Here is a 26,627-nt window from a genome sequence, read left to right as displayed (position 1 = left end):
GTAACAGGGTTGGCTCTCGAGATCTAGAATGGAAAACCGATTTATATGCCGGCTCTTGCCCCACCCGCGGGTGGCCCGGGGAAGGGACTTGCGCTGGACGGCCCAGCCTGTGCCCATCTGGGAGACGGCTGTGACTTCTCCCGGCCGCGCGGTTCGAGGGCGCCCGAGGTAAAGCCCGGAGCCCGCTGTGGCTCTCTGCCCCGGCTGGGGGCGTCCTCATGCGACTCTCTGTGCTCCGGTGGCCGTGGGGCAGTCCCGCCGCAGATCGCAGGCCCGAGTTCAGAGCAGGTGTCCAGCACCCGCAACAGCAGCGTCTCCCTGCCCTGCGAGGTCCACGCCCACCCGCGGCCAGAGGTCACGTGGTACAATGACGGCCGGGCCCTCTCCCTGGGAGAAGAGGTCTTCCTTCTGCCTGGTGGGTAAACTGAGGCGAGGGGCCAGCCACATGCTCCCCCTAGCCCGGGCCGGGGGTCTGCGGGGGGCTATAGCGGGGGCCTAGAACCAGGCCTGTTTGCTGGTGCGAGGGGCTGGCTCCCAACCCCTGCAGGCAGCCACACACTGCAGCTGGCTCGGGTTCAGCCGTCCGACGCGGGGACGTACGTCTGCGAGGCCCTCAATGCCGCCGGCCGAGCCCAGAAGCTGGTGCAGCTCAGCGTGCTGGGTACAGCCTGCCCCAGCCTCACGCCCGCTCTCCCACGGCCGCGGGCCCCGCCCTCGGCAGCCCAGCCCGCCCTGCAGGGTCCAGGCGGCAGAGCTGGGTCTGGGGCGCCGCCCACGCTTGGGCACACTCAGCCCTCACGTGCTGGCTCCATGACCGGGCAAGGCGCGCCCCTCTCTGAGCCTCAGCTCCCGCCCACATGGCGGGGGGGCTTGAGTTCTCAGCCTGTGCCTGGAGCCCAAAGCCAGGAGGGGACCGAGGGGCCTCCCGAGCCTGCGCCATCTGGGGTTCTTGGCCTGGAGCTTGTTTGGGGTCTCACGCTCTTCACAGTCCTTCTGGGGCCAAGCTGGCCACAGATTCGAGCCAGGACTCACGGAGGCTTCCTCTAGCCGCTCCGGGGTTCACAGCCACGGGGCTTCTATGCCGGTTTGCTCGTGATGGGGTGGTGGGAGCCCCCAGGGCGGGCGCTCACCCAGCTGGGGTCTGCTCCTCCGGGGTACAAAGCTGAGGCCCAGAGAGGGCAGGAGGCGTTCCCAGGCGGCCCAGCAGGTCCCCCCGCGGGCTGTTCATCTGTGGCCGCCAGGCCTCACTCCCCTGTCTCTGGCCCAGTCCCCCCCACTTTTAGGCAGGCGCCTGGCGGTCCCCAGGATGTGGTTCTGGTGCGGTCAGGGGACAAAGCTGTGCTGAGCTGTGAGACGGACTCACACCCTGAGCCAGCCGTGACCTGGTTCAAGGACAGGCAGCCCGTGGTCCCGGCACAGCGGACGCAGGTGCTGCCAGGGGGGCAGAGGCTGGAGATCCTGGACGCCCAGGTGAGCAGCCTCGTGGCGCAGGTGGCTGTAGGGATATGCCTGCTGGTTCCTGCGATTCTGGGGGCACCGGCATGGGGGCTGCTGCCTCGGAGGCCTACCTGACCCCCAGCTGAGTTGGGGCGCAGCCTCCAGGCTCCCACCTGCACAGTGACCTTGAGCAGGTCCACGCAGCCGGCCTCCGTTTCCCTGGAGCTGGGAGTTTATCCGGCCCTCCGGCTATGCTGCTAGCCCTCCCTTCCTGGGGCGGGGTGTTTGCTGGCTGGGCCCCCCTGGGCTCCCTTCTCCTGGCCCACCCGGAACAAGGAGCTTTTCCTCCAGCTTAGCCCACAGGGTGGCTGGCTTTGGGGCGGGCGGGGGGTGGGGGTATCTTCCAGAGCCCGTACACTCCCTGTCCATCAGCCCTCCTGCCTCTCGAGGTTTTGGGAAAGGTCAGTGGGTCCCGTACCCCCCTGGCTTCTCAGGCAGGACGTGCATATCTGGAGGATTGCTGCTCTGGAATGTTCTGGGACTGCATGTTTGGGGGAGCCCCTAGGCTCCCCGTCTCCTACCCACATACACGTTCTCCTCATGCCCTGTGTCCCAGGTGTCAGATAAAGGTCTCTATAGCTGTAAGGTCAGCAATGCGGCCGGGGAGGCCACGCGGACCTTCATCCTCACCGTCCAGGGTAAGCTGGGGCCTGGCCGTCCGACCCTTGCCAAGGGACCCCTTGCCACACTTGAGAGGCCAAGGATGCAGGGCAGGAGCGGGAGAAGGGGGGTTACTGGGTCCCTGAGGGCAAAGGTATTTCATCCTGAGCCCAGCCCTTCTGTTCCACGGGGATGCTGCCTGGCGTGGGCGACTTCACCCTGGCTGAGCAAGAGCCCTGGGATCGATTGGTGATGTCTGCCTGGGCACAGGCTGCAAGCTGCTGTATGTCAGCCGCGAGTAACGTCTCTGCCGGGCAGATCCTCGGAGGTGCTGCTTTGTAATGTCTTGAAACAGTCACATATTTCAAGTGTCTGTGTCCGAAATGGCCAGCTGCTGCTTGTGCTCACGTTTGTGAATAAAACAGCCTGGATCAACACGTGACTGAGTGGGAAATGTTGACTCCCAAGCCCAGGGGGTCTTCTGGGTACCCTAGTTCTACTCAAGAGGAAGGAAATGGCAGGGAGAGTCATTGGACTCTGGGGATCTGGCTTCTCTCCTGCAGTGCCCCCAACATTTAAGAACCCCAAGACAGAGGTGGTGAGCCAGGTGGCGGGAAGCCCCCTGGTCCTGACCTGTGATGTGACCGGGGTCCCTGCGCCCACCGTGACCTGGCTGAGGGACAGAATGCCCGTTGGTGAGTGCGTGTGGCCCTGGTGTGACGGTGAAAGAGGGGGTGTTGCGGCTGCGACTGTTCTTGGCAAAATCAACAGCTGGCAGGGTGGTGCTGGCCACGCCCCCCTTTTCTCCATCAATGTGGCCCTCAAAGCCCCCACATCGGGAATCCGCTGGGGGCCTCTGCTGTGTGTGCTCCCAGGCCGCTCCCCAGGGAGAGAAGTGCAGGGGGAGCCAGGGGCCCCACCGCCGGCCAGGCTTGACGCCCATAGCCGCTCGCCCTCAGCGGCTCCAGGCACTCAGCCCTGACCTGGCCCTCCGCAGCTCACCCTTCCCAGGCCTTTGTCCCAGCCCCGCTCTCCTCCTCCCCCCACCTGGCCACCGATCAGCTGAAGAGCCTCAGTGCCAGCTGCCATCGGCCCCGGCGAGGCCAGCAGACCCACGCTGGTCTCCGGCGCGGCTCGGCTCCATGTGGCAGCAGGAGCCTCAGGCCCGCTGGGCTCAAAAGGGGTGGGCTCTTTTGGGAAGAATATCCCAGTGGAAGGACATGGAGGCAGCAGCCAGAGACCAGGCTGAGGCCGGTTGTGGGGAGAGGCGGCCCTTGTCTGGGCCTCAGTTTCCCTGTGAGTGCAAGCAGCATGTGGGGCACTCCATCGGGATCTTTCCAGGCTGGCCTGGGAGGGACCCTGCTCTGGGAGCCCGGGGACTCTGGCGCCGGGGGCCGGGGGCGGCCTGGGGGTGTGCAGCTGCGGGCTGGCACGGCCTCTGCCCACAGAGAGCAGCGTGGCGCACGGTGTGGTCTCCCGGGGGGGCCGCCTCCAGCTGAGTCGCCTGCAGCCCACCCAGGCGGGCACCTACACGTGTGTGGCCGAGAGCGCCCAGGCCCAGGCGCGCAAGGACTTCGTGGTGGCCGTGCTGGGTATGTCTGTGCCCCCCACCCCGGGTCCCACCCTGCCAGTGCCCCCCTCACCTCTGACCCTGCCACAGTGGCGCCCCGGATTCGGAGCTCGGGAGCCACACAGGAGCACAGCGTGCTGGAGGGGCAGGAGGTGCAGCTGGACTGCGAAGCCGACGGGCAGCCGCCACCCGAAGTGGCCTGGCTGAAGGACGGGGCCCCCCTGGGCCAGCGTGCGGGCCCCCACCTCCGGTAAGGCCGACCCATGCCCTGCCCTGCCCCGGGGGCCGCTGCGGGCGCTCACGGCTGTGCTCTGCCTGCCAGGTTCTACCTGGACCAAGGCTCCCTGGTGCTGAAGGGCCTGAGGGCCTCTGACTCGGGCGCCTACACCTGCGTGGCCCACAACGTGGCCGGGGAGGACGCCAGGCTGCACGCCGTGAACGTGCTGGGTGAGCCGCCGCGGGCCCCGGGGCGTCAGCAGTGGCGGGGGGACCTCCCCCGGCCTGGCCAGGGGAGCTGAGGGCCGAGGGGGCCTGGTCTGCCCTCTCCGGGCCTCCCCAGACCGGAGGCAGTCACTGAGGGTGCAGCGAGGGAGTCGGGGAGCACGGAGATGACGAGAGCCGGGGCCGTGCCCGCAGCGCAGCCTCATCCTGGGGGAGGGGGAGCCCGGCTCCACGATGGCCGCTGTGGCCAGTCTGGCCTCGACAGCCACCTTCTGCAATGCTCCCCCCGCCCTGCCGCCTCACTGCCTGCTTTATTCTCCGCCCACCCCCAGTTCCTCCCACCATCGAGCAAGGGGCGGCGGGTTCAGGGGCCCTGGTGAGCAGGCCAGGGGAGCTGGTGACCATGGCTTGCCCGGTTCGGGGCTCCCCGCCCATCCACGTGAGCTGGCTCAAGGATGGCCTGCCCCTCCCGCTCTCCCAGCGCGCCCACCTCCACGGCCATGGCCGCACCCTCAGGTAAGGGGGCGGAGTCCCGGCCCGGCTGGACAGGGGCACGCAGGCTCCAGACGGCCTCTTCAGGCGGTTCAGCTTTAAAATCACATGCGGCTGGCCTTTAGAATGAAAAAAAGATAAACAAGGAAGTCTGTGACACGGAGAACCGAAGAGCCACCCCCTCAGATCCCAGTGCCGACGTCTGGTTGCGCTGGATTCAGCCTGACCCTGGCTGGGGACACCAGGGAGGGCTTCCTGGAAGAAGGTGCCTGAGCACACTCAGAGCGCCCGACCCTGGGCAGCGGGGTGGGCCCTGTGCCCTGCCCCGCTGGCACTCGTCAGCCCCCAGGTCCTGCGTGCGTGGCGGGGGCTGCGGGATGATCCGTTTCAGGGTCACTGACGAGCAGCTAGGAGGAGAGGTCAGGGGAAAAGAGGTCCTACGGGAGTGAGGGTGGAGGCAGGCAGTGGCTGGGGACCCCTGGCGAGTCCCGCAGGCATCAGAGCAGGAGTCTGTGTGCCAGGAGAGGTTTGGCAGAGGCTGGACTGGGGTGCATTGCAGCCGCCGCAGCAAGTGCTGGGAGACGGGCGACGGGGGCCAGCGCGGGGCCCTCCCACTGAGTAGCCTCTCTCGCCTCGCTCCTTCCTCCCCGCCGCCCCTCTCTCGAGGGCTGCAGGATCTCCCCAGTGCAGTTGGCAGATTCTGGCACCTTCACCTGCCTGGCGGCCAGCCCGGCCGGCGTGACCAGCAGGAACTTCAGCTTGCAGGTGCACGGTACGCGGGGCGGCCTCGGGGGTCCTCGGGCTTCGGGCGGGGCTCAGAGCCCTTGGGGCCACCGCGGCTCCCCAAGCCCATTCGCTCGGCCGCGCATTCGCCCATCTCACGAGCAGCCGTTGGATGCGGGGTGTGCCAGCGCCTCCAAGCCCCGGAGGGGCAGGAGCAGGGTGGGTCCTGCCAGCAGGACAGTTCAGGGAAGCAGCTCTGCGAGGCGACGAGAGCCCCAGAGGGCCTCGACCTGGCTGGGCGCTCAGGGGAGACTTCTGGAGGGGTGAGGTCTAGGCCAAGGACTGGAGACGAGAAGGAATGGCCCGGGAGAAGGGACAGCGGGCAAAGGCCCCGGGGAGGGCGGCTGGCTGGGGTGAAATGGCGCGTGTCCACTCTCGGCCTGCACAGAGCCACCGGTCCTGGAGCCAGTGGAGTTCCAGGAGGACCTGGCGGTGGCGCGGGGCTCCCCGCTCTTGCTCCCCTGTGAAGCCCGGGGCAGCCCCCTGCCCCTCGTGTCGTGGATGAAGGATGGGGAGCCCTGGTCACCCCAGAGCCCGGAGCAGGGCCCTGGGCTGCGGCTGGAGGCCGTGGGAGCCGGCGACTCGGGGACCTACTCCTGCGTGGCCACCAACGAGGCGGGCGAAGCCAGGAGGCGCTTCCAGCTGACCGTGATGGGTGGGTCCCTGCCCTCAGCGGCCCCTCTGGCCCAGGGAGAGGGGGGCGGGCCTTCGGGGGCACAGACAGCAGTGAGGGGAAGTGAGGCCCACCCCAGAGGGCCGGGGTCTCCCCGGGGGGGGGGGCGGCAACTTCTCTGACCCGCCCTGGGCCTGCCCCGCCTAGGGGCTGCTCCCCTGCCCACTCCCAGGCTATAGACTAGATGAGCCGTGTCGGCGGTGGGTCCCCTCCCCACCGTGTCTCAGCTGGCTTCAGAGCGCAAACAATCGTGTCCAAAACACGATCCCAACCCCCCACCCCACCTCCTTATGCTCCGTCAGCCTCTGACATCTGGAGGGGAGGGGTGCGGGTGAGCCCCAACACGCAGCACTCTGGGCACAGCGTCCATGGCGGCCCACGGTGGGGTGTCTTGCAGATCCCCCCTACATCGAGGACTCAGGCCAGTCTGGAGAGTTGTCACTGACCCCCGGCACGCCCTTGGAGCTCCCCTGTGATGCCCAGGGCACGCCCCAGCCCAACATCACCTGGCATAAGGACGGGCAGGCCCTGAACTGGACAGAGAATGGCCATCGGGCTGGCCGGGTGCTGCGGGTGGACGCAGTGCAGGTCTTCTCCCTCACCCCGCTGGGAAGAGGCTGGGACGGGCAGGGAGGGGTCAGGCAGCACTGGCAGGATTTGGCTGAGCGCCAGCTTCGCGCAGGGTGAGGATGCAGAGGTGACCCGCCAGGGCAGCGTCCAGGCTGGTGCAGAAACCTGCCTGGCCAGAGGAGGACCGGCGCAGTGAGGGGGGCTTCCTGGAGGAGGCAGGCTTTGCCCACCTCTGAAGCAAGGATGAGACGGACCTAGAGAACACCGTCCGGGAGAGGGGGCGGCCGGGCTGGAAGGCGGGAGGCGGGCTCAGTAGGCCTGCGTCTGGACCCTGGGCTCTTATGTGTAAAAGAACCCAGACGGGCGGGGGGCAGGCCGGGGCAGGAGCAGCTGGTCACCTGTTCCATCCCCAGGTGGGCGATGCCGGACTGTACACTTGCCTGGCCCAGAATCCAGTGGGTGACGTCGAGAAGAGTTTCCGGGTCAGGGTTCAAGGTAGGGGCTGCCAGAGCAGGGGGGGGGGGGCGGGAAGAAGGACTGGCCCTGCAGGGGCTGCTCCTCACGCCCTCTGCTCCTGACAGCTCCCCCAAGTGTGCTCGGGCCCCGAGGCCCCCGCTCCGTGGTTGGCCTGGCGCCAGGGCAGCTGGTCCTGGAGTGCACCGTGGAGGCAGAAACAGCCCCCGAGATTGAGTGGCACCGAGACGGCGTCCTGCTGCAGGTGCGGCCGCCCAGGCCGGGCCATGATGGGACCCCAGGGGCCGGGCCCGCGCCCCACCTTCCCACCCCGTCATACGGCCACCCTCAGGTCACCCTGTTGGTGGTGTGGAGGCTGAGGCCAGACTCAGAGCTGCGCCAGGGCCTTCCCACGCACACCCTGCGTCTCCCGCTGGACCTTCGGGCCGCAGAGGGTTGCTGTGCGGCCCAGGCCCAGTCACGGAGCTGCTCTGTGCCCAGCAGCCCACGGTTGTCGGGTTCCTGGTCTAGCCGCTGCCCACGGCCTCCCGTGGGAGTCCATTTCCTCGGAGGGCCCTCTGTATGTGTCAGGTGGGGGTCAACCACGGGGCAGAGGTCCCCCCAGTTCCCAGGCCCCCTGGCCAGTCCAGGTGCTGATGAGGCCTCTGCCCGGGGCTCTAGAGAGGAGGGGGAAGCCCCCCAGCCCACCAGCCTCGACTCTGCACCCTCACCCCGCAGGCCGACGCGCACACCCAGTTCCCAGAGCGGGGCCGGTTCCTCCAGCTGCAGGCCCTGAGCCTGGCGGACGGCGGGGACTACGGCTGTACTGCCCGCAACGCCGCGGGCAGCACCAGCGTGGCCTTCCACGTGGAGATCCACAGTGAGTGGTGCCCACCTGCCCCGACCCCGCCGGGGCGACAGGCTCCCGGGACCCACGCCCTCTTGCCCCTCCCCTAGTGGTGCCCACCATCCGACCCGGCCCAGCCGTAGTGAATGCCTCGGTCAGCCAGACGGCCCTGCTGCCCTGCCAGGCGGACGGTGCCCCCCTGCCCCTGATGAGCTGGCGGAAGGATGGAGCCCCCCTGGACCCTGAGAACCCCAGGTTGGACTGGAAAGGGGGGGTCTCAGGTGTATGTTTGCTAGCAGGAAACAGAAATCCACGTGGCAGGTGACTAGTCATCAGGACAGGCCCCTGGAGCCCGGGCAGGGTGCCCATGGCCAGGCACTGAGAGCCCGGCCCACATCCGTCTGTCCGTCTGTCTGGGTTTGACTTTGGCCCCTACAGTAATCTCTGTTTCAGGGGTGGGGGCTTCCTGCTCCTCTCTACCTCCCCCTTCCTCCTCTGGCCTCAGCTTATTGACATCAAGACTGGATTCTTGGGGTTCTTATGACTATAGGACGCCCTTTACCAATGATGTCTTACGAGACCTGGCACCGGGGTCACGATGCCCACCTGGCCGCCCTGGCCTGTGGGCGGGGACAGGCACGCGTCTGCGTCCTGCTTTTATTGGGATTGAGGGTGGGGTTAGGGTTTCCTGGGCTTACTGTTTTTTGGTGCATTCAAGTCATGAGAGTGGGAACTGGAGTCTGGAAGGACAAAACAAGGGAAAGGCCAAGTGACCGGCACCCTAAACTGACTGGACGGCGTCTCCCTGGGGCAGCCTGGCCCCTTTGAGCGGGTGCCCCAGCACCAGCCCGAGCCAGGCGTTGCGTGACGAGACAGAAGCCAGCCTGGGAGGGTGCACCCTCTTTCCCTGTGCCCATGGCAGAGAAGTCCTCTCCAGGGCCCTGACTGGGCGCCTGCTTCAGACTGGGGCACCTCAGGTCTGGAGAGCTGCCTGTGAGTCCCCTCCCCAAATTCCCAGGGCAGAGAACGCCATTGGCTCCGCCCCCCTGATGGGTTCATCCGCTGTCCAATCAGCTGTGGCCGGGGCGGAGCTAAACCGCCCAGCCCCGCCCCTGGGAAGGGGCCGCTCTCAGGGCCTGGGGCCAGGCTCCCGACCAGCAGGGTGCTGCTGTGTGATTCTTGGGGAGACGCTGCCCCCACGGGGGCGCCGGGAGGTCTCAGGAGACGGGAAGCAGCCCCTTCACCATTCCGTGTAGCTCGGGGCTGGGAGCTGCCTGAGCTGTGCCCCAGCCGGCCTCGGCCTCTCCGCCGATCCTGAGCTGCCCCCGCCGGCTGGGAAGATGGCACAGGCAGGGGACCCAGCCCTCCTGGGGCCTCGCCGGTGTGCGGGTGCCCGCATCCCCCCCTCCACCCCAGGTTGCAGGTGCTGCCAGAGGGTTCCCTGAGGATCCAGCCCGTCCTCCCTCAGGACGCGGGCCGCTACCTCTGCCTGGCGTCCAACTCCGCAGGCTCCGATCGGCAAGGCCGCGACCTCCGGGTCTTCGGTAGGGGCTGGGGACAGCCTGGGCCCGATCCTGCTGTGTCTGGGTCATGTCGCTGACGGCGCCAAGAGCAGTGACCATAAAGTGCATTAGTGCTGACTGGGCAGGCACACCCAAAGGTGCCGCTCACCCCGCCCCCGGGGCCTCGCGGGGGTGGGGGGCCGCGCTGCTACCTGAGTGACCGCAGGAGCCCAGAGGGCCTTCTGAAAGGACGCCGCCGCTGGGCGCCGCGCTGGCTGCCCCAGCACCTTGGCCTCGGGCTGGCAGGCCGAATTATGCCCAGAGGCTCTTTCTAGAAGGGGCGGGGCGGGGCGCGGAGATGCCCGTCACCCCAGCTTGGAGACTCGTATGGGCAGTTCCCTCCAGGGCGTCTCTCTGCGCCGCCCTTGCCCTGCTTTCTTGGGGAGGGCTCCGCCTCTGGCCGCCTCCCAGCTCCGGTGTCTCCCCAGAGCCTCCAGCCGTCGCGCCCAGCCTCTCCAACCTGACGCTGACTGCACACACCCCCGCGTCGCTGCCCTGTGAGGCCAGCGGCTCCCCCAAGCCCCTCGTGGTCTGGTGGAAGGACGGACAGACCCTGGACTTCCATCTGCAGCAGGGCGCCTACCGGTACTGAGCGGGGCTTGGGGTGCCGGAGGGGGTGGGGGCTCGAGGCGGAGGGGCGCCGGGCCGAAAGTGAGGCCGAGGTGTGGGCGTCTCACCAAAGCCAGCGCTCGTGGCCCCACCTGGGCTGCCGGCGGGGGCGGTTAGGACTGCAGACCCCTCCCCCTGCTCCTGCCCTCCAGGCGCAGCTGACCAGGGAGCCGGGCGCTCAGTTAACTGAGCATGGTGCTGGGGATCGGGACGTGGCTGCTCCGTAGGCGTGGCCCAGGGGGAATGAGGGGAAACTAAATCGCCCACACTCAGCAGCTAGACCTTAGTGGGTAGAAATTCCCGGAAGAAACTTCTAGAACCAGGCTTGGGGCAGGCACAGGACCGGGAGCGGTTGTGAGAGCCCGCCCGGCCAGACCCCTGCGCCAACTCACGGCCGTCTGTGTCTGTCTGCCCGCCCGCCAGGCTCCTGCCCTCCAACGCCCTGCTCCTCACGGCCCCCGGGCCTCAGGACGCAGGTCAGTTTGAGTGTGTGGTGAGCAACGAGGCGGGGGAGGCCCGCAGGCTCTTCCTGGTGACCGTTCACGGTGAGTGGCGGGGGGGGTGCGGGCCCCGCCCCTGGCCGCTCTCTGCTGCGGGCTTGACCGTTCCGCCACCGTCCTGCTGCTCGGCCACCTCCTCCGCGCCCCCGCTTCCCACCTACCTGCGCTGGCATAACCCTGCTGCAGCACTGCCCCAGCGTGCGGGAGCTCCAGGAGGCGCCTCTTCTTGATCCACGCGTAATCTTGTCATCACCCTGGTGACCACCCCTCCCGCCACGCACTGCTCTGGGGGGGGGGGTGCAGCCTGTCGCCTGGGCCCCCAGGGCCCGTGTCACCTGCTCATGCTGACCCTGCCCTGGCCCAGCCGACTCCACAGCCTGCCTCGCTCCGGGGTCCAGTCAGGCCGCTCAGCTTTTTGTTCCTCACCTCAGAGCTTTTGCACATGCTGTTCCCTCTGACGTGAACACTGTTCCCTTCACCTGGTCAATCCTGCTTTTCCTCCAGGCGGCAGGGTAAATGCCACTTCCCCTGGGGTGCAGCTGCCTCCCTCCCCTCGGCTGCCACTCAGCTTTTTCTTGGCTGGGGGCGCTGCAGAAAGCAGCCCCTAGGTGTCCCCAAAGCCCAGCAAAAAGTAGCCGCTGAGGGAGTGAAGGTGACCCCCTCTCTGCTGCCCCCTTCCCGACACTCCTCACTGACGTCACCCTCTGCTCAGTCTGTTCCTCGTGGGCATCTGCCTGGCCCGGGGGCCGCGTGCCCCCAGTGGCCCCCGGCCGAGCCTCAAGCCCTGTCTTGCGTTTCAGTGCCCCCCACCATCGCCGACGACCAGACAGAGTTCACTGTGACCAAGATGGCGCCCGTGGTGCTCACGTGCCACAGCTCGGGCGTGCCGGCCCCCGCTGTGTCCTGGGCCAAGGCGGGCACCCCGCTGGGTGTGCGGGGCAGCGGCCACCGCGTCTTGCCTTCAGGTCAGTACGGGGAGCCTGACACATCGTGGAACACACGGGGAAACTGAGGCCGGAGAGTGGAAGGGACTCGCTTCACGCTCTGGGTGGGGGCAGAACCAGGGCTCCGCCCCGCCGACTCCCGAGCGGGCCGGGGCTGGGCCAGAGACACCCGCGGGGTGTGCAGAGCCCGGCCTGGCCCTCTTGCCGCTCCACGCCCCTCCCGTGCCCCGCCCCACGCGCAGGAGCCCTGGAGATCGGGCAGGCCCTGCCCATCCACGCCGGCCGCTACACCTGCACCGCCCGGAACGCCGCGGGCATCGCCCACAAGCACGTGGCCCTCACCGTGCAAGGTAGAGGCCCGGGGCGGGGGCGGGCGGCAGGTGCAGCCCTGGGCTCCCGGTGGCCAGGCCCGGCCCTCGCCCTGCTCTCCGACGGGGAGGAAGAGTCGGCAGGACCACCGGCCGCTCTCAGGGCCTCACCGGCCGCGGAGGCCCCCGGGGGCGGAACCTGGTGCTGAAGGTGCGGCACCTCCGAGGTCTCCCTCCCTGCAGCGCCCCCCGTGGTGAGGCCCCTGCCCGGCGTGCTGCGCGCGGTGGCCGAGGAGGAGGTGCTGCTGCCCTGCGAGGCCCTGGGCCTGCCCCGGCCGAGCGTCACCTGGCAGAAGGAAGGGCTGCGTGTCGCGGCCGGTGCGTCTGCGGGGCCGGCGGGAGGCGGGGGCTGGGCCTGGCGTCCCCGCGCCCCGCGATCTCCCAGACTTGCCAAAAGCCCCGCCGGCCCCCGGTCACCTGTCCCTCCACCTGGCCTGCCGCCCCGCCCTCCTTTCCGGCTGCAGAACTCAGTCCGAGGCTGGTCAGGAGGTTGCGGGTGGGACCCTGGGCTGGGCTCACGCTGCCACCCTGTGGCCACAGCCGCTGGCCACGCCGAGCAGCCCAAGCTGCTCCTCAGGCCCTGCTGCCGGGTCACCCCCCTCCCTCCCCGAATCCAGGAGCCGGCGTCCAGGTCCTGCGCAGTGGACACCTGCGGCTTGTGCGCGTCAGCCCGGACGACGCCGGCAACTACTTCTGCGTCGCCCAGAATAGCGTGGGCAGCGCCCTGGGGAGAACGCGGCTGGTGGTGCAAGGTGGGGGGTGCCGGGAGACAGGCGGGGCTCCGGCTCCTGACGCGCTCCCCTCCCTGCCCAGCTCTGGGCCCAGGCCGGCCTGACCCGGCACCCACCCCTGCCCCCAGGGCAGCTGGTGGTTCTGGAAGGAAAAGAAAGAAAAACACTGTCTCATTTTGCACCCAAGATGTGGCTCCGGTCTCGCCCTCCCTGCCTCTTGCCTGGCCCTCGCTGCCCTGTCTGTCATCCCTCATTCATTTCAGCTTCCCAGTGACAGGCCTCTCTGGCCCTTGCCCGCACCGACAGTGAAAGTGTCCTCCCTTAATCTGAACAGAGAAAGGAGGCCTCCCTGGCCAAGCACCCGCAAGTCCTGCTGGGCCCCCAGGGGCCTGCTTTGGTTGGCGGCCGTCCGGTGGACAGCCGCGGGGGGCTGAGGTGGGCCGGTGCTGTGGGCTCCCAGGGACCCCGGGCTCCACGCCTCCTCCTGAGCCCCCTTATCCCACTGTGCCTCTGAGGGCACTGGGGGGTGGACAGGAGCCCTGCCAGTGACCCGCCCTCTGCCCAGCGCGGCGCCCCTCGGGGGAGGACGTGTTTGGGGCTGCTGCTGTGCTCCTGGCCGGGCCCAGCACAGGCACCCAGCCTGCGCGGCGGCTCAGAGACCTCGTCCGGAAGCTCTGGTGCCAGAGAGCCCTTGAGCGCGCGCAGTGGCCTGTGGTCTGTGACTGTGGGCTGCTGGTGGGGTGGTGGAAGGATCTTGGGGTGTGCCAAGCTTTGGGGCCCTGGGGCACAGGAAGCCCCCTTCAGCCCAGTCCCTGAGTGGCCTCCCCACCCCCATAGTCCCCCCCAAGATCGAGACTGGCCTCGCTGACCTGTCTACCATCGAAGGCTCCCATGCCCTCTTGCCCTGCACGGCCAGCGGCAGTCCCCAGCCGGATATCACCTGGGAAAAAGACGGCCAGCCCGTGTCTGGCGTCGAGGGGAAGTTCATCGTCCAGCCTTCCGGGGAGCTGCTGGTGAAGGACTCAGAGGTGAGCCGGGCCACTGGGGCCGAGGGCAGCCACCGCAGTGTCCACCCCTCGGCCACGCTCTGAGTGGCGCCTGGGCATCTCTGAACCCCGGGAACCTGGGGCAGGTGTCACTGTCCCGGCTCACAGCATGTACCTGGTCCGAGATTGCTGTTACTGAGGGGCGGAGCCAAGCCGCATCCGGACCCCGGGTAGAGGGTGCTGGCCAGAGGGTGTGGGGTTTGGGCAACTGCCCACGACTCTGGCCCCCAAACTGCACTCGGTTCTGAACCAGACAAGGCTGACCTGCGCCAGAGGCATGGCCTGAACCCCCTCACCCCCACCCTTATCAGGCACCAGCTGGCAAAGTGGGCTCTTCGGAGGGTGGGCACCCGGCTGCGTGGTGCCATGCTCTAGCCTGGGACCCCCTGGTTAGATGGCATCGTGGTGGGGGCCCCTGCCTCTCTGAGAGCCCCCAAGTCCCCGCCCTCCGCAAGCCTGCGGCGAGGCCCAGCCTGAGCCCAGGGCCGGGCGCCCAGAGGTGCTCGGCCAGGGCCCTGGCGGCGAAGGAGCCGAGCCCGATGGAGGCTGCGCGGGGCCGTGGGGCCCCCGGGGGCAGCTCTCAGGGCGACCGTGTCGGCCCCCAGAGCCAGGACGCCGGCACCTACACCTGCACCGCTGAGAACGCCGTGGGCCGCGCCCGCCGCCGTGTCCACCTCACCATCCTGGCACTGCCCGTCTTCACCACGCTGCCCGGGGACCGCAGTCTGCGCCTCGGGGACAGGCTGTGGCTTCGCTGCGCCGCGCGGGGCAGCCCCACCCCCCGCATCGGCTGGACCGTCAACGACCGGCTTGTCACAGGTCTGGGCCCAGCCCGTGGGGAGGGGCAGGGTGTCGGCTGGGCCCGCGGTCCGCCGCCTCGGGACGGGGCCTGAGTCACGTGCCAGACCTGGCAGGAAGCCACTTGCAGAAGAGATTCACCCCGGAGACTCGTGGGGCCCCCTTGGCAACCCCGTTGTGGGGCCCTGTCCTTCTGCCCGGGCCCGGGCTGGTGGTCGGGGAGGCACAGGGCCTGCAGGGCGCGCAGTGGGAGCTGAGAAGTAGCTGCTAAGCCGATGGCTGCCAAGGGCCTCCTGACCGCTCCCGGTGCCCAGGGCGTGTGCAGACGCCGCCTTCGCGCAGCCTCCGCCTCCTGGGCGCTGGGGCGGGTGACTCAGCCTCCGAGTCCGCCTCTTCACCTCCAGATAACAGGGTCCTGCGGCGGGGTGAGCTCATGTGATTCCTCTGGGCCCATCCCCAGTGTAAACGCTGCCTCAGCGACCAGCAGCCCCTGCCCGGGGCACGGGCGTGGCCAGCCCACAACAAAGCCCTCGTGGCCCCATGTGTGGGACGCAGCACCACTTCCTGGAGCGGCCTGTGTGAACAGGCCCGCCGACTACCCCGGCACTCACCCCGTCAGGGAGTGGGCCCAGGGCGGACGCAGGCCGGTCTCCCTCCACCCGGGGAGGCAGACACCTGTTGCCTGTCTCCTTATTAAGCACCTGCTGTCGACCAGGGCTGAGTTAGGCTTTCAGGACAGGAGGTCCTGGACGGCGTGGGCTCGAGGTGTCTCTCTCTGCCACAGAGGGGGTGTCTGAACAGGACGGGGGCAGCACGCTGCAGCGGGTGGCCGTGACCAGAGAGGACAGTGGCACCTACGTCTGCTGGGCCGAGAACAGAGTGGGCCGCGTGCAGGCGCTCAGCTTCGTCCACGTGAAGGGTAGGGCCGGCCTGTGGCCTTTCCCCAGACCTCTGCTGACCTGGTGTTTCTATGAAACTGGCCTCCTGACCTCTGATCCTGCCCTGGCTGTGCATGAGGGTCCCCGGGGATTTTATAAAACACCCAGTCCCAGGTTTCATACCCCACTTGGCAAGCCTGCCTCCCAGGGGTGGGGTCCCCAGAGGACGCAGCTGCAGGTAGAATAAAAAGCTGGCCCCTTGACCTGAAGCACTACTCTCTGCTGGATGGTGCCAGTATGGGAGAGGGGCAGGGGCCTGGGGACCCAGCAAAAAAGTGTGACGCTTTCAAGCCTGACCGGGCCTGCGTTGTCACCATGGTGACGTACTGACTTAGCATGTTCAGCCCCAGGACGTGTGGGGTGGGCTGAGTAGCCCAGGGCACCAGGGCATCTTTATTGCGGCTGGTAGATTCAACCTCAGGAAGCCAGCAAGCCCGGAAGCCAATGGAGGCCATCCAAGAACAGTTCGAGATCTATATGAAACAGGGATTGGAAATGTCTCTATCATTGCTGTGTCCTACAGAGGTGTCCTGATGGCCCGTGGCTTCTGTTTTTCAAAGTACTGGCAGGTTCTCTGCAGATGGGCTCCGTGAACATGAATATATGCCACTCATATCCCTGCCACCCCTCCTGTGCCCGTCTCGGGCATCACTAATCAATCACAGCACCATTCCCCCTCAGCTCTTTCCCAGTGTGGTATTCCTAGCAGCCACGGCCAGTCTACTTCACTGACCCCCACCCAGAAGTATTGATTATACACAGCTAGGCCTGGCCCCAGGAGCTTCTGGACTCCAGGGTCTGGAGGTCAGGCCTTGGGGGGTGGGCTCATGGGGACTGAGCCCGACAGACCCTTCTTTCTAACCCCTTGTCTGATGCCCCAAACCCCGTGCAGAGCCCCCCGTTCTGCAGGGGGAGGCCTTCTCCTACCTGGTGGAACCTGTGGGGGGCAGCATCCGGCTGGACTGTGTGGTCCGTGGAGACCCGGCCCCCGACATCCGCTGGCTCAAGGATGGCCTTCCGCTGCGGGGCGGCCGCCTCCGGCACCGGCTGCAGAATGGCTCGCTGACCATCCGCAGGACCGAGGCAAGGCTGCCGGAGGGCCCCGGGCATCTCTGACCGCTCAGGAGGGTTCTTTATGTGGCACCAGCCTCTAGAGCCCCAGCACTTCCTGCCTGTACCCAGAGACCTCCCACTCCCTGGGGCAGGAACTTAGCACCCTTGCGCCTCGGTCTCATCACATTCAGCGGGGCTAACAGTTCTTTCTACCCCGGGGGCTTCTGTGAAGTCAGCGAGATGCCCTGTACGAGGAAGTTAAGAGAACTGGCTCCCGGCAACCCCATAAAGGTTGTGTATGCCAGGCCAGGTAGACAGGTGAGCAGGCCCCACTACAGTTGAAAACAGGCTCCCAAAGGCCACAGCCGGTGAGCGCCCACAGCGGCTGTGCCCAGGTCAGTGGCAGCCAGTCCACGCGGTTGCCGGGCACGGGCAGCCCCCGTTCCGCTCCCCACTGTGTCCCTGGGCCGGAGCTGGGCCTGTGAGGTTCGCGGTGGACGCCGGGTCTGACCGGCCGGGGACCCGTCTCCGGAGCAGCTGTCAGCCTGAGGCCCAGGGCGCTGTGAGCCCAGTGTCTCCCGGGGCTCCGGGTAGCCAGTGCGGTTCTTGGAAAGCTGAGTCGGCCCTAGCGCGTCCCCGAGTGCGAGACGGCGCCCTGACGGCCCTCCTAGTCCGGGGGAGCTGGGCCTCCCTGTTGGTCTGAGCCCCGGACCGCTTACCTGCCTGTCCGGCTGCCCCAAGGGGGCCCTGCGAGCGGCCTCCGGGGGGCCACCGTCTGGGCGTGGAACTTGGCCCCTGGCTACCCCGCCCCCGGGGCTAGTTCTCCCTGGCAGGGGTGAGGCCAGCCCCCTCCCACCCGAGCTGGGGAGTCACGGCAAACTGCCTCCCTCGAGACGGGCGCAGTGTGCTGGCACAAGGACACGCGAGCCCCGGCACCGCCTGTTTGCCTGGACGGTTCCCCAGGAGCCCTAGTACTGTGCCACTGTGACATTCCATCTCAGGCAGGCAGGGCTGGGGCCAGGTCAGCAGTGCACAGCTGCCCTCCGGCGTCTCCACCGGGCCCCCTTCCAGACGCAGAGGGCCTGGTCCCCGGGGCCCACCTGCCGCGGCCTGCCCTGGGGGTCCCCGAGCCCCGGCTGGTTGATGCTCTAAGCCCCTCCCCGCCGGGGTGGCCTTGCGCGCCCTCGGTGCCCAGCGGCCTGCACCCCTGAGCACGCCCCTGCCTGCCCGCAGAGGTCCGACGCGGGACGGTACCAGTGCCTGGCGCGGGGCGAGCTGGGCGCCGTGGAGAAGGTGGTGCTCCTCGTGCTGCAGAGTGAGTCCGGGCGGGCCTGCGGGGGTGCTCGGGCCGCGAGGCCACCGGCAAGGTGGCAGAGGAGCAGAGAGGTGTCCCGGAGCGCGGCCAGTGTTGGGGGCTCGCGCACGCGGTGCACCAGGGGCCCCACAGCCGGGCGGGGTCCGTCGCCGAGATCGCGGTGCCCGCAGGCGCTGACCGCCTCGGGTTTCGTACTTGTCTGTCCGGAGGGCCGACTGGCCGGCCTCGCCCCTCGGCTGGGTCAGAGAGGACACCCGGCCCAGCCCCAGGAGACGCTGACCCTGCGGGCTGCTAAGCGGCTCCCCCAGACGGGGCCTGGCCTGGCCTCCGGGGCCCGTAAACCCGATCGTGGCTGGGAAAAGCTTTGCGGATGTGATGAAGTTTAGCATGAGATAGGGGGTTATCTGGATGTCCTGGGTGAGCCCTAAATGTCACCGCGGAAGCTCTGGCGAGGAGAGCGGGAAGGGGCGCGGTGCTGTGGAGCTAGAGGCTGAGAATGGGCGACCAGGCTCAGGCCGGAACGCTAGAAGCTTCCAGAAGCCAGGAGAGGCAGGGCCTCAGGAGGGGCCTCGCAGCTCACCTTCGGCCCTGGGAAACCGCTGGCCCTGGACCCCTGGCCCTGCCCGCCAGCCAGCGCCGTGGCCGCTGTGGTTTGCTGGTTTCCGTGCGGCTTCCAGCAAGGTGTGGCCACGCGCGTGACCTCCCACGGCGCCTGTCCTGCTGGCCACGCCCTTGCCGGCCTGGGCCTGTCTGTCGTTTTAGACACTCTGGGGGTTCAGGGGCCATAGGCGGGCAGGAACTAAGAGGTCAGATGAGAAGACTGAGGGTCTGGAGAGACTCGGGGAGTCTCTCCCCAGAAGTGACAGACCCCAGCCACCGCCCCTTCAGTGACACGTAGCGCCAGTTCTGGCCGGGGCCCCCCTCTGTTGCGAGGCCCCGAATGCGCCCACAGTCAGCACAGCGACGTGTCGGCCAGCAGCGGGCCGTGTGCGGGGTGGCGGCTCCTCGTAGCTGCAGCTCACGCCAGCCACGCCTCATCAGCCGGTGACGTCTGCACAGTTGGGGTTCGGTGAAGCAAACCCCCCTAGATCTGAGCCACTGGGGAGCGAGGGGCCCCCACCCTGCCTAGTTCCTGCCGCCGGGAGGCAGCCACGTCCCGCGGAGCGTGAAACGCTGCCAGCAGCGGCCGCCCGAGACCCAGCCAGCAGGAGACGCCGGCAGCGGCCCTGGGGGTGGCGGTGGGGGTGGGGGGCCGCCCCGCGTGGGCATCTTCTCCGCCCCGTTTTCAGCCTGTCTGAGGGATGTGGCCGCTTGGCGGCCCTAAAGCTGCCTGGGCCTCCCCCAGGTGCCCCGGTATTCCAGGTGGCACCGCAAGACGTGGCGGTGAGCTCCGGAGACGCAGTGGCCCTGCCGTGCCAGGCGGAGGGAGAGCCGGCGCCCAGCATCCAGTGGCTGCGGGCGGGGCAGCCCCTGCGGGCCGGCCGGCGGCTGCGGACCCTGCCGGACGGGAGCCTGTGGCTGGAGCGCGCCGAGGCCGGCGACGCCGGGGCCTACGAGTGTGTGGCTCACAACGCCCTGGGCTCGGCCACTGCCCGGGCAGTCCTGGCCGTGAGAGGTACGGCGGGCCGGGGAGGGCCTCCTGCGGGCGGGGACCTGCGTGTCGCCTGCGGGGCACCGGGGCCCGGCCACTGCCAGCTCCCAGACGTGGCCTTGCTCGGAGACGCAAACCGAGACTGCACCCGCAGGGGCCCCGGGGATCCTCTCCTCCACCCTGCCCTCGACAGCAGGGGAAACCGAGGCTGTGAGGTGCCAGGCCCGGCTCTTCCAGGTTACCGGCCAAGGCGACGCGTCTGCTTTCTGGACGTTCCACACCCCACGGGCTCTGCACCCCCAGGGCGAGCTCTCGTCCCGAGCTGGGCCGGCCAGGCTGGCTCGCCAGGGCCCCCGGCCCTGATGCTCCGCGTCACTCCTGCAAACCCTCTTTTTGTTTTTGAATGTCGTCGCCACTGACTTCACTAGTAACCCACGCTTCCCCGACGGTCTCCGCGGTTGTGTGTGCCTTTGTGCAACCTGCTTGGTTTCCGGAAGTGACTTCCCCAGGGGCATTGCTAGGGAAAGTCTCTTCTCCCTCCTGTCCCGTCATCTGGGATGCAGCGGGACTCATCCGGGCCTTGTGGGGGCCGGGGGCTGTGAGTCGCCCGTGGCTGGTCGTTCCTGGTCTCCAAGTTCCCGTCTCCTCAAGGTGCCCAGGGCAGGCTCCTTTCCCGCAGCTCCCGAGTGCAGCGGCCAAGTCGTGGCCTTCTCCTGCCCTTCCCATAACCCCCGGAGTGGCAGATACCGACGAGAGACAACCCAGATGGGTATCAAATCTCATCAAAGCCCAGCTGTGGCTGCAGGAAACGGCATGCTTCCTGGAACCCAAAACTAGCCAGCGCCCTGTTACCCATTTAGGGTCCTGGCAGTCGAATGTTTTATGTTATTTTTTGACAGATCACGGGTAATTTGTTGTTAATTTCCCCTGAGCACTGATGAGCAGAGCCAGGCCAGCATCTGTCTCCTGCCCCTGGAATGCCATCTGTCCAGGGGAGACGGCTGGCCCATTAGCCAGCGGAAGCGGCCCCTGTGCCCCGCTCCCGGCTGACTGTGCCCGCACGGCGTCTGCTCGCAGCCGCCTGGTGTCTGCTGGGGCCCAGCCCCCGCCTCTCCCCAGCCGGGCCTGAGGCAGGACGACTGGTGCAATGCGGGGCTCAGGCGCAGCACCCCCGGCCTGGTGCCCTGGCCCTGCCCGCACGCCAGCCCCTGTCACGTGGGCTCCTGGCATTTCAGAACCCAACAGGTCTTCGGGTCCTGGGGTCCCACCCGCTCATGGGGGGCTCGTCTCCACAGCCCCCTTCTGCCCCGAGCCAGGCCCCTGGCCCTGAGTCCATCGCCCGCTCGCGTGTGCCGCCGGGCCCCTGACGTCCTGCGTGAGCCTGGCCCTCGGCAAACCCGGGCGGTAGCTGCTCACCCTGAGGCAACCGCTCCGCTCTCGTTCTCTTCCCTCCTCGCAGACGACCCCCGGGGGAGCTGGGGCAGCATGACGGGGGTGATCAACGGCCAGGGGCTCGGCGTGGCCGCCCTCAACACCAGCGTGCAGCGGGGGGCGCGTGCCGGGGCCACCACGGTCCGCAGCAGCATCACCCACGTCCCTGCGAGTGTGGGTGAGTGCCAGCGCGCCCCCCGGCCAGGGCGCCAAGCCCGAGCTCGGGGCACCCTTGAAGGAAACCAGTGCGTCGAATAGTCGAACCCCAGTCCAAGATTTAGGGGCACGCCGTCCTCCCCACCCCCAAGACAGCTGCCTTGGCGGCCAGTCAGGCGATGCCATCTGAAGGCTCTGCCCAGCTCAGAGCTGCTCGAGAGATGAAAGGGTGGCCGGAGACGGCCAAGGCCGGCGGGCTGCAGGGCACGGGGAGGGGAGATGTGGAGTAGAGCCGGCCGGAGGCAGGCGAGCCACCCACCTGCAAACACGTCATAAGATGGCATGTCCTGAGCAAAGGGAACATTCTGGAGAGATGGCGCGGACCTCCCCCAGGGGGCGGCGTGACAGGCTGGACTGAGCTGCTCCCAGAGCTGCCCCCGCGGCAGCCGTGTGGCCAGGCAGGATGGGCGCCGCTGGGAGCGCGGGCGGCGGGGAGGTGACCCCAGACGCTGCCCAGATAGCCCACCGCCTCCACGGAAGGAGGCGCAGCCGTGGCGGGCGCCCGGCGGGCCCGGCTCTGTCGAGTCAAAACTGGCACCGAGGTCCAGCGGCTCTGGGCCGAGCCCACGTCCCGGGCAGGTCTGGCTCTGTGAGAGCCAGTGGTGGCGAACGGCCCTTCCTCCGCCGGCCCTTCTGGAAGGACAGCCGGCTGCTTTTCAGCCGAGTCCAGCCCAGAAGCATGAGAGGTGTGTGCAGCCCGGCCCCGAGGCCGCCCGGCAGCCTCGGATTAGTGGAACTCAGTATTTGTCGAGCATCAAGAGGTACATGCAGGTCTCTGTGTAAATACATTTTGTTACTGTCAAGACTCCGTCAGGGGGGTATTTGCCTTCACCCCCAGGTTCTGGTCCAATAACCAGCCCAGGTACTGAGGCCAGGGAGGGGCGGGCTGAGCCCTCCCCAGGGCAGCAGGGAGCCGCAGAGGGGCCGAGCGCGGGAGCGTGGCTGCCCTCAGGACCAGCCTCAGCCGTCCCGTGCCCCGCCCCGCCCAGGGCCTCTGATGCGGGTGCTCGTGGTCACCATCGCTCCCGTTTACTGGGCCCTGGCTGGAGAGAGTGGAGACGCCCTGAACGGCCACTCCCTGACGGGCGGCAGTTTCCGGCAAGAGTCTCACGTGGAGTTCGCCACCGGTGAGCCGGGCTCCTCGCAGGTGCGGGGCGGGGGTGGTGCTGAGCCCAGGCCCTCGCCCCGTGGTGACTCCAGGCCGGTGGGGACAACTTGCAGGAGAGCTGCTCACCATGACCCAGGTGGCCCGGGGCCTGGACCCTGACGGCCTCCTGCTCCTCGACGTGGAGGTCGCTGGCAACGTCCCCGAGAGCCTGGCCGCTGCGGACCTTCAAGTGCAGGTGGGAGGGGCGGGAGCCCAGGAGCAGGCTGGCGGACTCTGAGCTGTCCTGGCCGGCCGCCCCGAGCAGCGGGCCCACTCCTTCCTGACACGGCAGCTGGGCTGGGCGTGCGTGGCCTTGGGCTCGGTGGGGGGTGCTCCGTGTGCGCCTGGCCACATCTACAGGGCCACGGAGGCGTGACCGCCCCGGGAGCCCACGGGCTGGAAGGAGAGCGGGAAGCTCATGGGTCTCCTTCCCCAGCACCCACTCAGCCCTTGAGGGGGTCCTGAGGGTCCCAGGTCCTTGTCCTTCCCAGTCCCGAATGCTCTCCCATGACCCCCCCCAGGACTTCCAGGAGCGCTACGTGCAGACGGGGCCCGGCCAGCTGTTTGTGGGCGCCACCCAGGGCTTCCTGCAGGACGGGCTCCCGGCCGCCCTGCGCTGCAACCACAGCGTCCAGTACGACGCGGCCCGGGGGCCCCAGCCCCAGCTGGTGCAGCACCTGCAGGCCTCCGCCGTCCGCTCCGACTTCGACCCCGAGGCCCAGGCCCTGCACTTCCAGCTCACCGCCGCCCTGCAGGCCGGTGAGGCCCGGCCTCGTCTCCGCCCCGCCCCCCGCCGCCCACCTGCCAGGCCCAGGAGCGCTGGCTCAACGCCAGTGGCCCCCGCGCGCTCACACGGACCACTCGGGACAGACAGCCACCCCCGGGCCCCTCCGCCCCAGCGGGAGCACACCCACATCCCGAGCCCCAAGGGGACGGCCACACCCCTCCCAGTGGCCGGAGCCATGGCTGGACGCGCCCACGAGGACCTGCCCGATATCTCCCCCGAGGTGCAGGCCAGGCCCGTCACTGTCATCCGAGACCCCAGCGGGCCGTTAGCCTTGAGTGCGGGCAGGCGGGCCTGGCAGCTGAGGCGGGCCAGCCGCTCCACTCCCGGCCGTGGGGCCGCCCTGAGCCTCGGCGCCCGTCGGCAAACTGGGCCGGGCGTTGCCCGCCGCCAGAGCCCTCCCCTGGCGCCCAGACCGCGGGCAGCATCGAGGGTGCCGTCCTCACCTAGCCCGTCTGGTCTCCTCCCCGCCTCCAGACGCAGCCTGCCCACCCTGCGCCCACTGCCCGGTCCCCTGCCTCGTCCAGCCGTCCCGCGTGTCCTCCCGACGCCACTAGGCCATGTCCTCCCCCTGGGCGGCCCTTGGGTTTTAGGAGCACGGTTTTCAGTGGGCGTCCCCTCCCAGCTCTGTGCCCTCGGGCATGGACACCAGCGGGCAGGTCCCATAGCCGGTGCCGCCGGCGGGCTGGTCTGGCAGTGGGCACTGGCACCGACCTGCTCGGGCCTGGGCCTGGTCACCCACCTGGGAGCCGGGGGCTCAGCCTGGCCAAGCTGGGGGAGGGGAGCTCTGAGCCGGCTGCTCTGTCCCGACGCAGCCTCGGGCTGGGTGCCCCCTCCTCAGGCCGGGTCCCCTTTGCCTTGCAGAAGAGAACGAAGTCGGTTGTCCCGAGGGCTTCGAGCTGGACGCCGAGGGGGAGTTTTGTGTGGGTGAGCACCCTCTTCACACCTGGCATGACGAGGGAGGCCTCGCCACTTAGGGGTGGGCGATGGGTTCCGCCGACTGGGGGGTTCCCGTGAGCGCCGAACACCAGCACAGCCCCTCCCCCGCCCTCCAGACAGGGATGAGTGTTCGGATGACCCAAGCCCCTGCTCCCACTCCTGCTACAACACCCCCGGCCACTTCTCCTGCACCTGCCCGGCTGGCTTCACGCTGGCCAAGGACGACAGGAGCTGCAGAGGTGAGCGCCCCAGGGAGAGGCCAGGACCCCGGCGGGGACACATGCCCCAGTGGGTGCCAGATGCCCCGATGCCAGCTGGGGTTCTGAAGCCCCTGGCCCTGGGGAGCTCCCTGGTTCAAGGATACAGATGGGGAGGTTCGAGGACTGGGCTCCCCAGACACATGCTCCTGGCCTCATACCTGCTGAGCCTGGACACAGCTCCAGAGGTCTGGTGGGCACTCTGACACCATGGCCGGCTACAGGGATTGAGATGAGCTGACCCCCCCACCCCAAACCTCTGCTGGCGCCCTTTGTGGGCTCAGCAAAGCCGCTGGGCCACAAATAGTGACCGGCGACACTGTCAGGACAGCGATACCCGAGTTTTGTCCTTCCGCTCCCTCCGGTGGGGCCAAGGGCAGACACTGCAGGCCAAGGCTGCCTTGGGCTCCGGGCTTCAGGTCAAGGCCCAAGGGAAGGAGAGACCAGCAGGTGGGCAGAGGCCTCGGTCCAGAGACTCCTGAGCCTGGGAAGCCTGGGCCAGAGTCAGGGCGACGGGATGTGGGGGACCTGTGCGTTTGCTGTCTGCCTCCAGAAGTGGACGAATGTGGGGGGCGCCCCTTTGCCGAGAAGGCCTCGTGGTGCCCCCGCTGCCCCCCGAGGGCGGGGCCAGGCTTCTGGGCGGCTGCTGACAGGCGGCTGTCACTGCGGGCCCGTGGTTGCCCCTGTTGTCAAGAGAGGGGTGCCGTGCCGGGGGCCCCAGGGCTCTCAGCAGAGCACAGCGAGCCTTACCCGGACCCGAGGTTCAGAGGCCTGGTTTGGCGAGTGGGCCCTGGGCGCTGGGGCTGGGCGCTGCTCTGCGGGGCCCCGGGGCCTCGCCTGCTGGGGGCAGGCGCCCGGAGACGGCAGGCAGGGGCCGAGTCCGCTCGTGGCCCAGCCGGGAGGCGGCCTCTGCTGCTCCGCAGCCGCCCTGGCCCTGTCGCACCGGCTCCTCTGTCACTCTGTGTCTTCATGGCTGCGGGCGCCCCTGCCTCGTCCCCAGATGTGGACGAGTGTCTGGAGCAGTCAGACGAGTGTCACCACAACCAGCTGTGCGAGAACACCCCTGGCGGACACCGCTGCGGCTGCCTCAGGGGCTACCGGACCCAGGGCCCGGGCCTGCCCTGCCTGGGTAGGAGCCCCCCGCCACCCCACCCCGGCCTGCCCTGCCTGGGTGGGAGCCCCCCGCCACCCCCACCCCGGCCTTCCCTGTCTGGGTGGGAACCCCCCGCCACCCCCACCCCGGCCTTCCCTGTCTGGGTGGGAGCCCCCCCGCCCCCCGCCGTTAAGCAGTTATGGCAGGGATAATGCTGATTTCGTGACACTGTGTGCACCCACACCGCTGGGCCCCCCGGCTAGTGGTGCCAACCCCCCACCTGCAAGGTCCCCCCCGGGCTCCTGGGTGCTGGTGGGGGCAGGAGGGGCTCCGGGGAGCTTAGGTAGGGTGTGAGGGGGGGCCTGAGCGAGTGCGGAGTCTGGGCTGGTCCAAGAGAGGGAAGGGTGGCAGCTGAGGCTGCTGGGTCCTGGGGAGACGGGGAGCCGGAGACTGCGGGGCCAGGTGCAGAGGTGCCCCCTCACGCCCCGCCCCCTGCCCTTTCAGACATCAACGAGTGCCTGCAGCTGCCCCCGCCCTGCACCCACCAGTGCCACAACCTCCAGGGCACCTACCGCTGCCTGTGCCCCCCGGGCCAGACCCTCCTCCCCGACGGCCAGACCTGCACCCCGCTGGGGCCGAGCAGGCAGAACGTGACCACTGTCAGCTTCCGGGGCCCCTGGCTGCGGCCCCGAGCCCCTGTCCCGGGAGGCCCTCACCACGCCTGGGTCTCCCGCCGGCCAAGCCCCAGAGCCCTGGGCAGCGCAGGATGGGCCGGGTGCCCCCCGGGCTTCATCCGGCAGAACGGCGCGTGCACAGGTAAGGCTGTGCCCCCGCCACTGGCGGGGGGCACACTGATGTTAGTTTGGGCTCCTGGACCAGGGTGTGGCACCGCGGTGTTAGCGCCCCGGAGCCCACGGGCAGGCAGAGGGCTCCGGCTGTGCTAACAGGCAGGGCCCCCCAGGAGCGGTGGGGGACTCCCCAAGCCCCTACCCTGGTCGAAGGGGCCCCTGGACCCGCGTCCCCAGAAACCAGCTTTAAGAGGCTTTCCTCCTGGTGCTCAGCAGTGAGCAGTCAGGGAGGGCGATTTCAGGGCTGAGGGAGAATGTCCCGGGCTCATAGGAGACAGATGGAGACGGCTGGGGAGCTGGGCTGGGCAGCCTCTGACCCTGCGGAGGGTGGTGCTGGGCTCCAGGGGGTGAAGGGGCAGGCGCCTGGGCAGCTGGGCTTCAGGTCCTTCGGGTCCTGGGCAGAGGGCCTGTGTGAGGAGCTGCGTCTCCCCTCATGCCTTGGGGAACACCCGGCGAGCAGGGGGGACCCCCACCCGCAATAAGCCCCTGACTCCAGGGTGGGGTGGGGCAGGGTGGAGAAGGAGCGGGCTG

The 26,627-nt window shown here is 68.6% G+C and overlaps 1 protein-coding gene across 1 annotated transcript in view; it reads left to right on the top strand.

Annotated features, from left to right (window-relative positions):
• Positions 1-26,627, top strand: part of HMCN2 (hemicentin 2) — a 109,501-nt gene that overhangs the window by 80,021 nt on the left and 2,853 nt on the right. Inside the window, exons 53-89 of the mRNA XM_012721201.1 lie at positions 254-415; positions 548-661; positions 1,268-1,470; positions 2,054-2,135; positions 2,661-2,792; positions 3,546-3,689; positions 3,758-3,917; positions 3,990-4,114; positions 4,441-4,624; positions 5,275-5,372; positions 5,772-6,038; positions 6,454-6,644; positions 7,040-7,121; positions 7,208-7,344; positions 7,818-7,959; positions 8,037-8,181; positions 9,343-9,470; positions 9,917-10,073; positions 10,521-10,642; positions 11,398-11,562; positions 11,784-11,891; positions 12,093-12,227; positions 12,527-12,661; positions 13,478-13,668; positions 14,292-14,505; positions 15,269-15,403; positions 16,315-16,505; positions 17,709-17,790; positions 19,136-19,405; positions 20,841-20,990; positions 22,018-22,155; positions 22,250-22,371; positions 22,697-22,934; positions 23,824-23,886; positions 24,015-24,137; positions 25,156-25,284; positions 25,753-26,064. Coding sequence (XP_012576655.1) covers positions 254-415; positions 548-661; positions 1,268-1,470; positions 2,054-2,135; positions 2,661-2,792; positions 3,546-3,689; positions 3,758-3,917; positions 3,990-4,114; positions 4,441-4,624; positions 5,275-5,372; positions 5,772-6,038; positions 6,454-6,644; positions 7,040-7,121; positions 7,208-7,344; positions 7,818-7,959; positions 8,037-8,181; positions 9,343-9,470; positions 9,917-10,073; positions 10,521-10,642; positions 11,398-11,562; positions 11,784-11,891; positions 12,093-12,227; positions 12,527-12,661; positions 13,478-13,668; positions 14,292-14,505; positions 15,269-15,403; positions 16,315-16,505; positions 17,709-17,790; positions 19,136-19,405; positions 20,841-20,990; positions 22,018-22,155; positions 22,250-22,371; positions 22,697-22,934; positions 23,824-23,886; positions 24,015-24,137; positions 25,156-25,284; positions 25,753-26,064 — 5,676 coding nt within the window. The remainder of the gene's footprint in view (positions 1-253; positions 416-547; positions 662-1,267; positions 1,471-2,053; positions 2,136-2,660; positions 2,793-3,545; positions 3,690-3,757; positions 3,918-3,989; positions 4,115-4,440; positions 4,625-5,274; positions 5,373-5,771; positions 6,039-6,453; positions 6,645-7,039; positions 7,122-7,207; positions 7,345-7,817; positions 7,960-8,036; positions 8,182-9,342; positions 9,471-9,916; positions 10,074-10,520; positions 10,643-11,397; positions 11,563-11,783; positions 11,892-12,092; positions 12,228-12,526; positions 12,662-13,477; positions 13,669-14,291; positions 14,506-15,268; positions 15,404-16,314; positions 16,506-17,708; positions 17,791-19,135; positions 19,406-20,840; positions 20,991-22,017; positions 22,156-22,249; positions 22,372-22,696; positions 22,935-23,823; positions 23,887-24,014; positions 24,138-25,155; positions 25,285-25,752; positions 26,065-26,627) is intronic.

Source organism: Condylura cristata, unplaced genomic scaffold (assembly GCF_000260355.1).
Source record: "Condylura cristata isolate star-nosed mole 26May11 unplaced genomic scaffold, ConCri1.0 scaffold00006, whole genome shotgun sequence".
Taxonomy (NCBI): domain Eukaryota; kingdom Metazoa; phylum Chordata; class Mammalia; order Eulipotyphla; family Talpidae; genus Condylura; species Condylura cristata.
The sequence above is the reverse complement of the archived record's forward strand: the minus strand, read 5'-3'. Positions and strand labels throughout refer to the sequence as shown.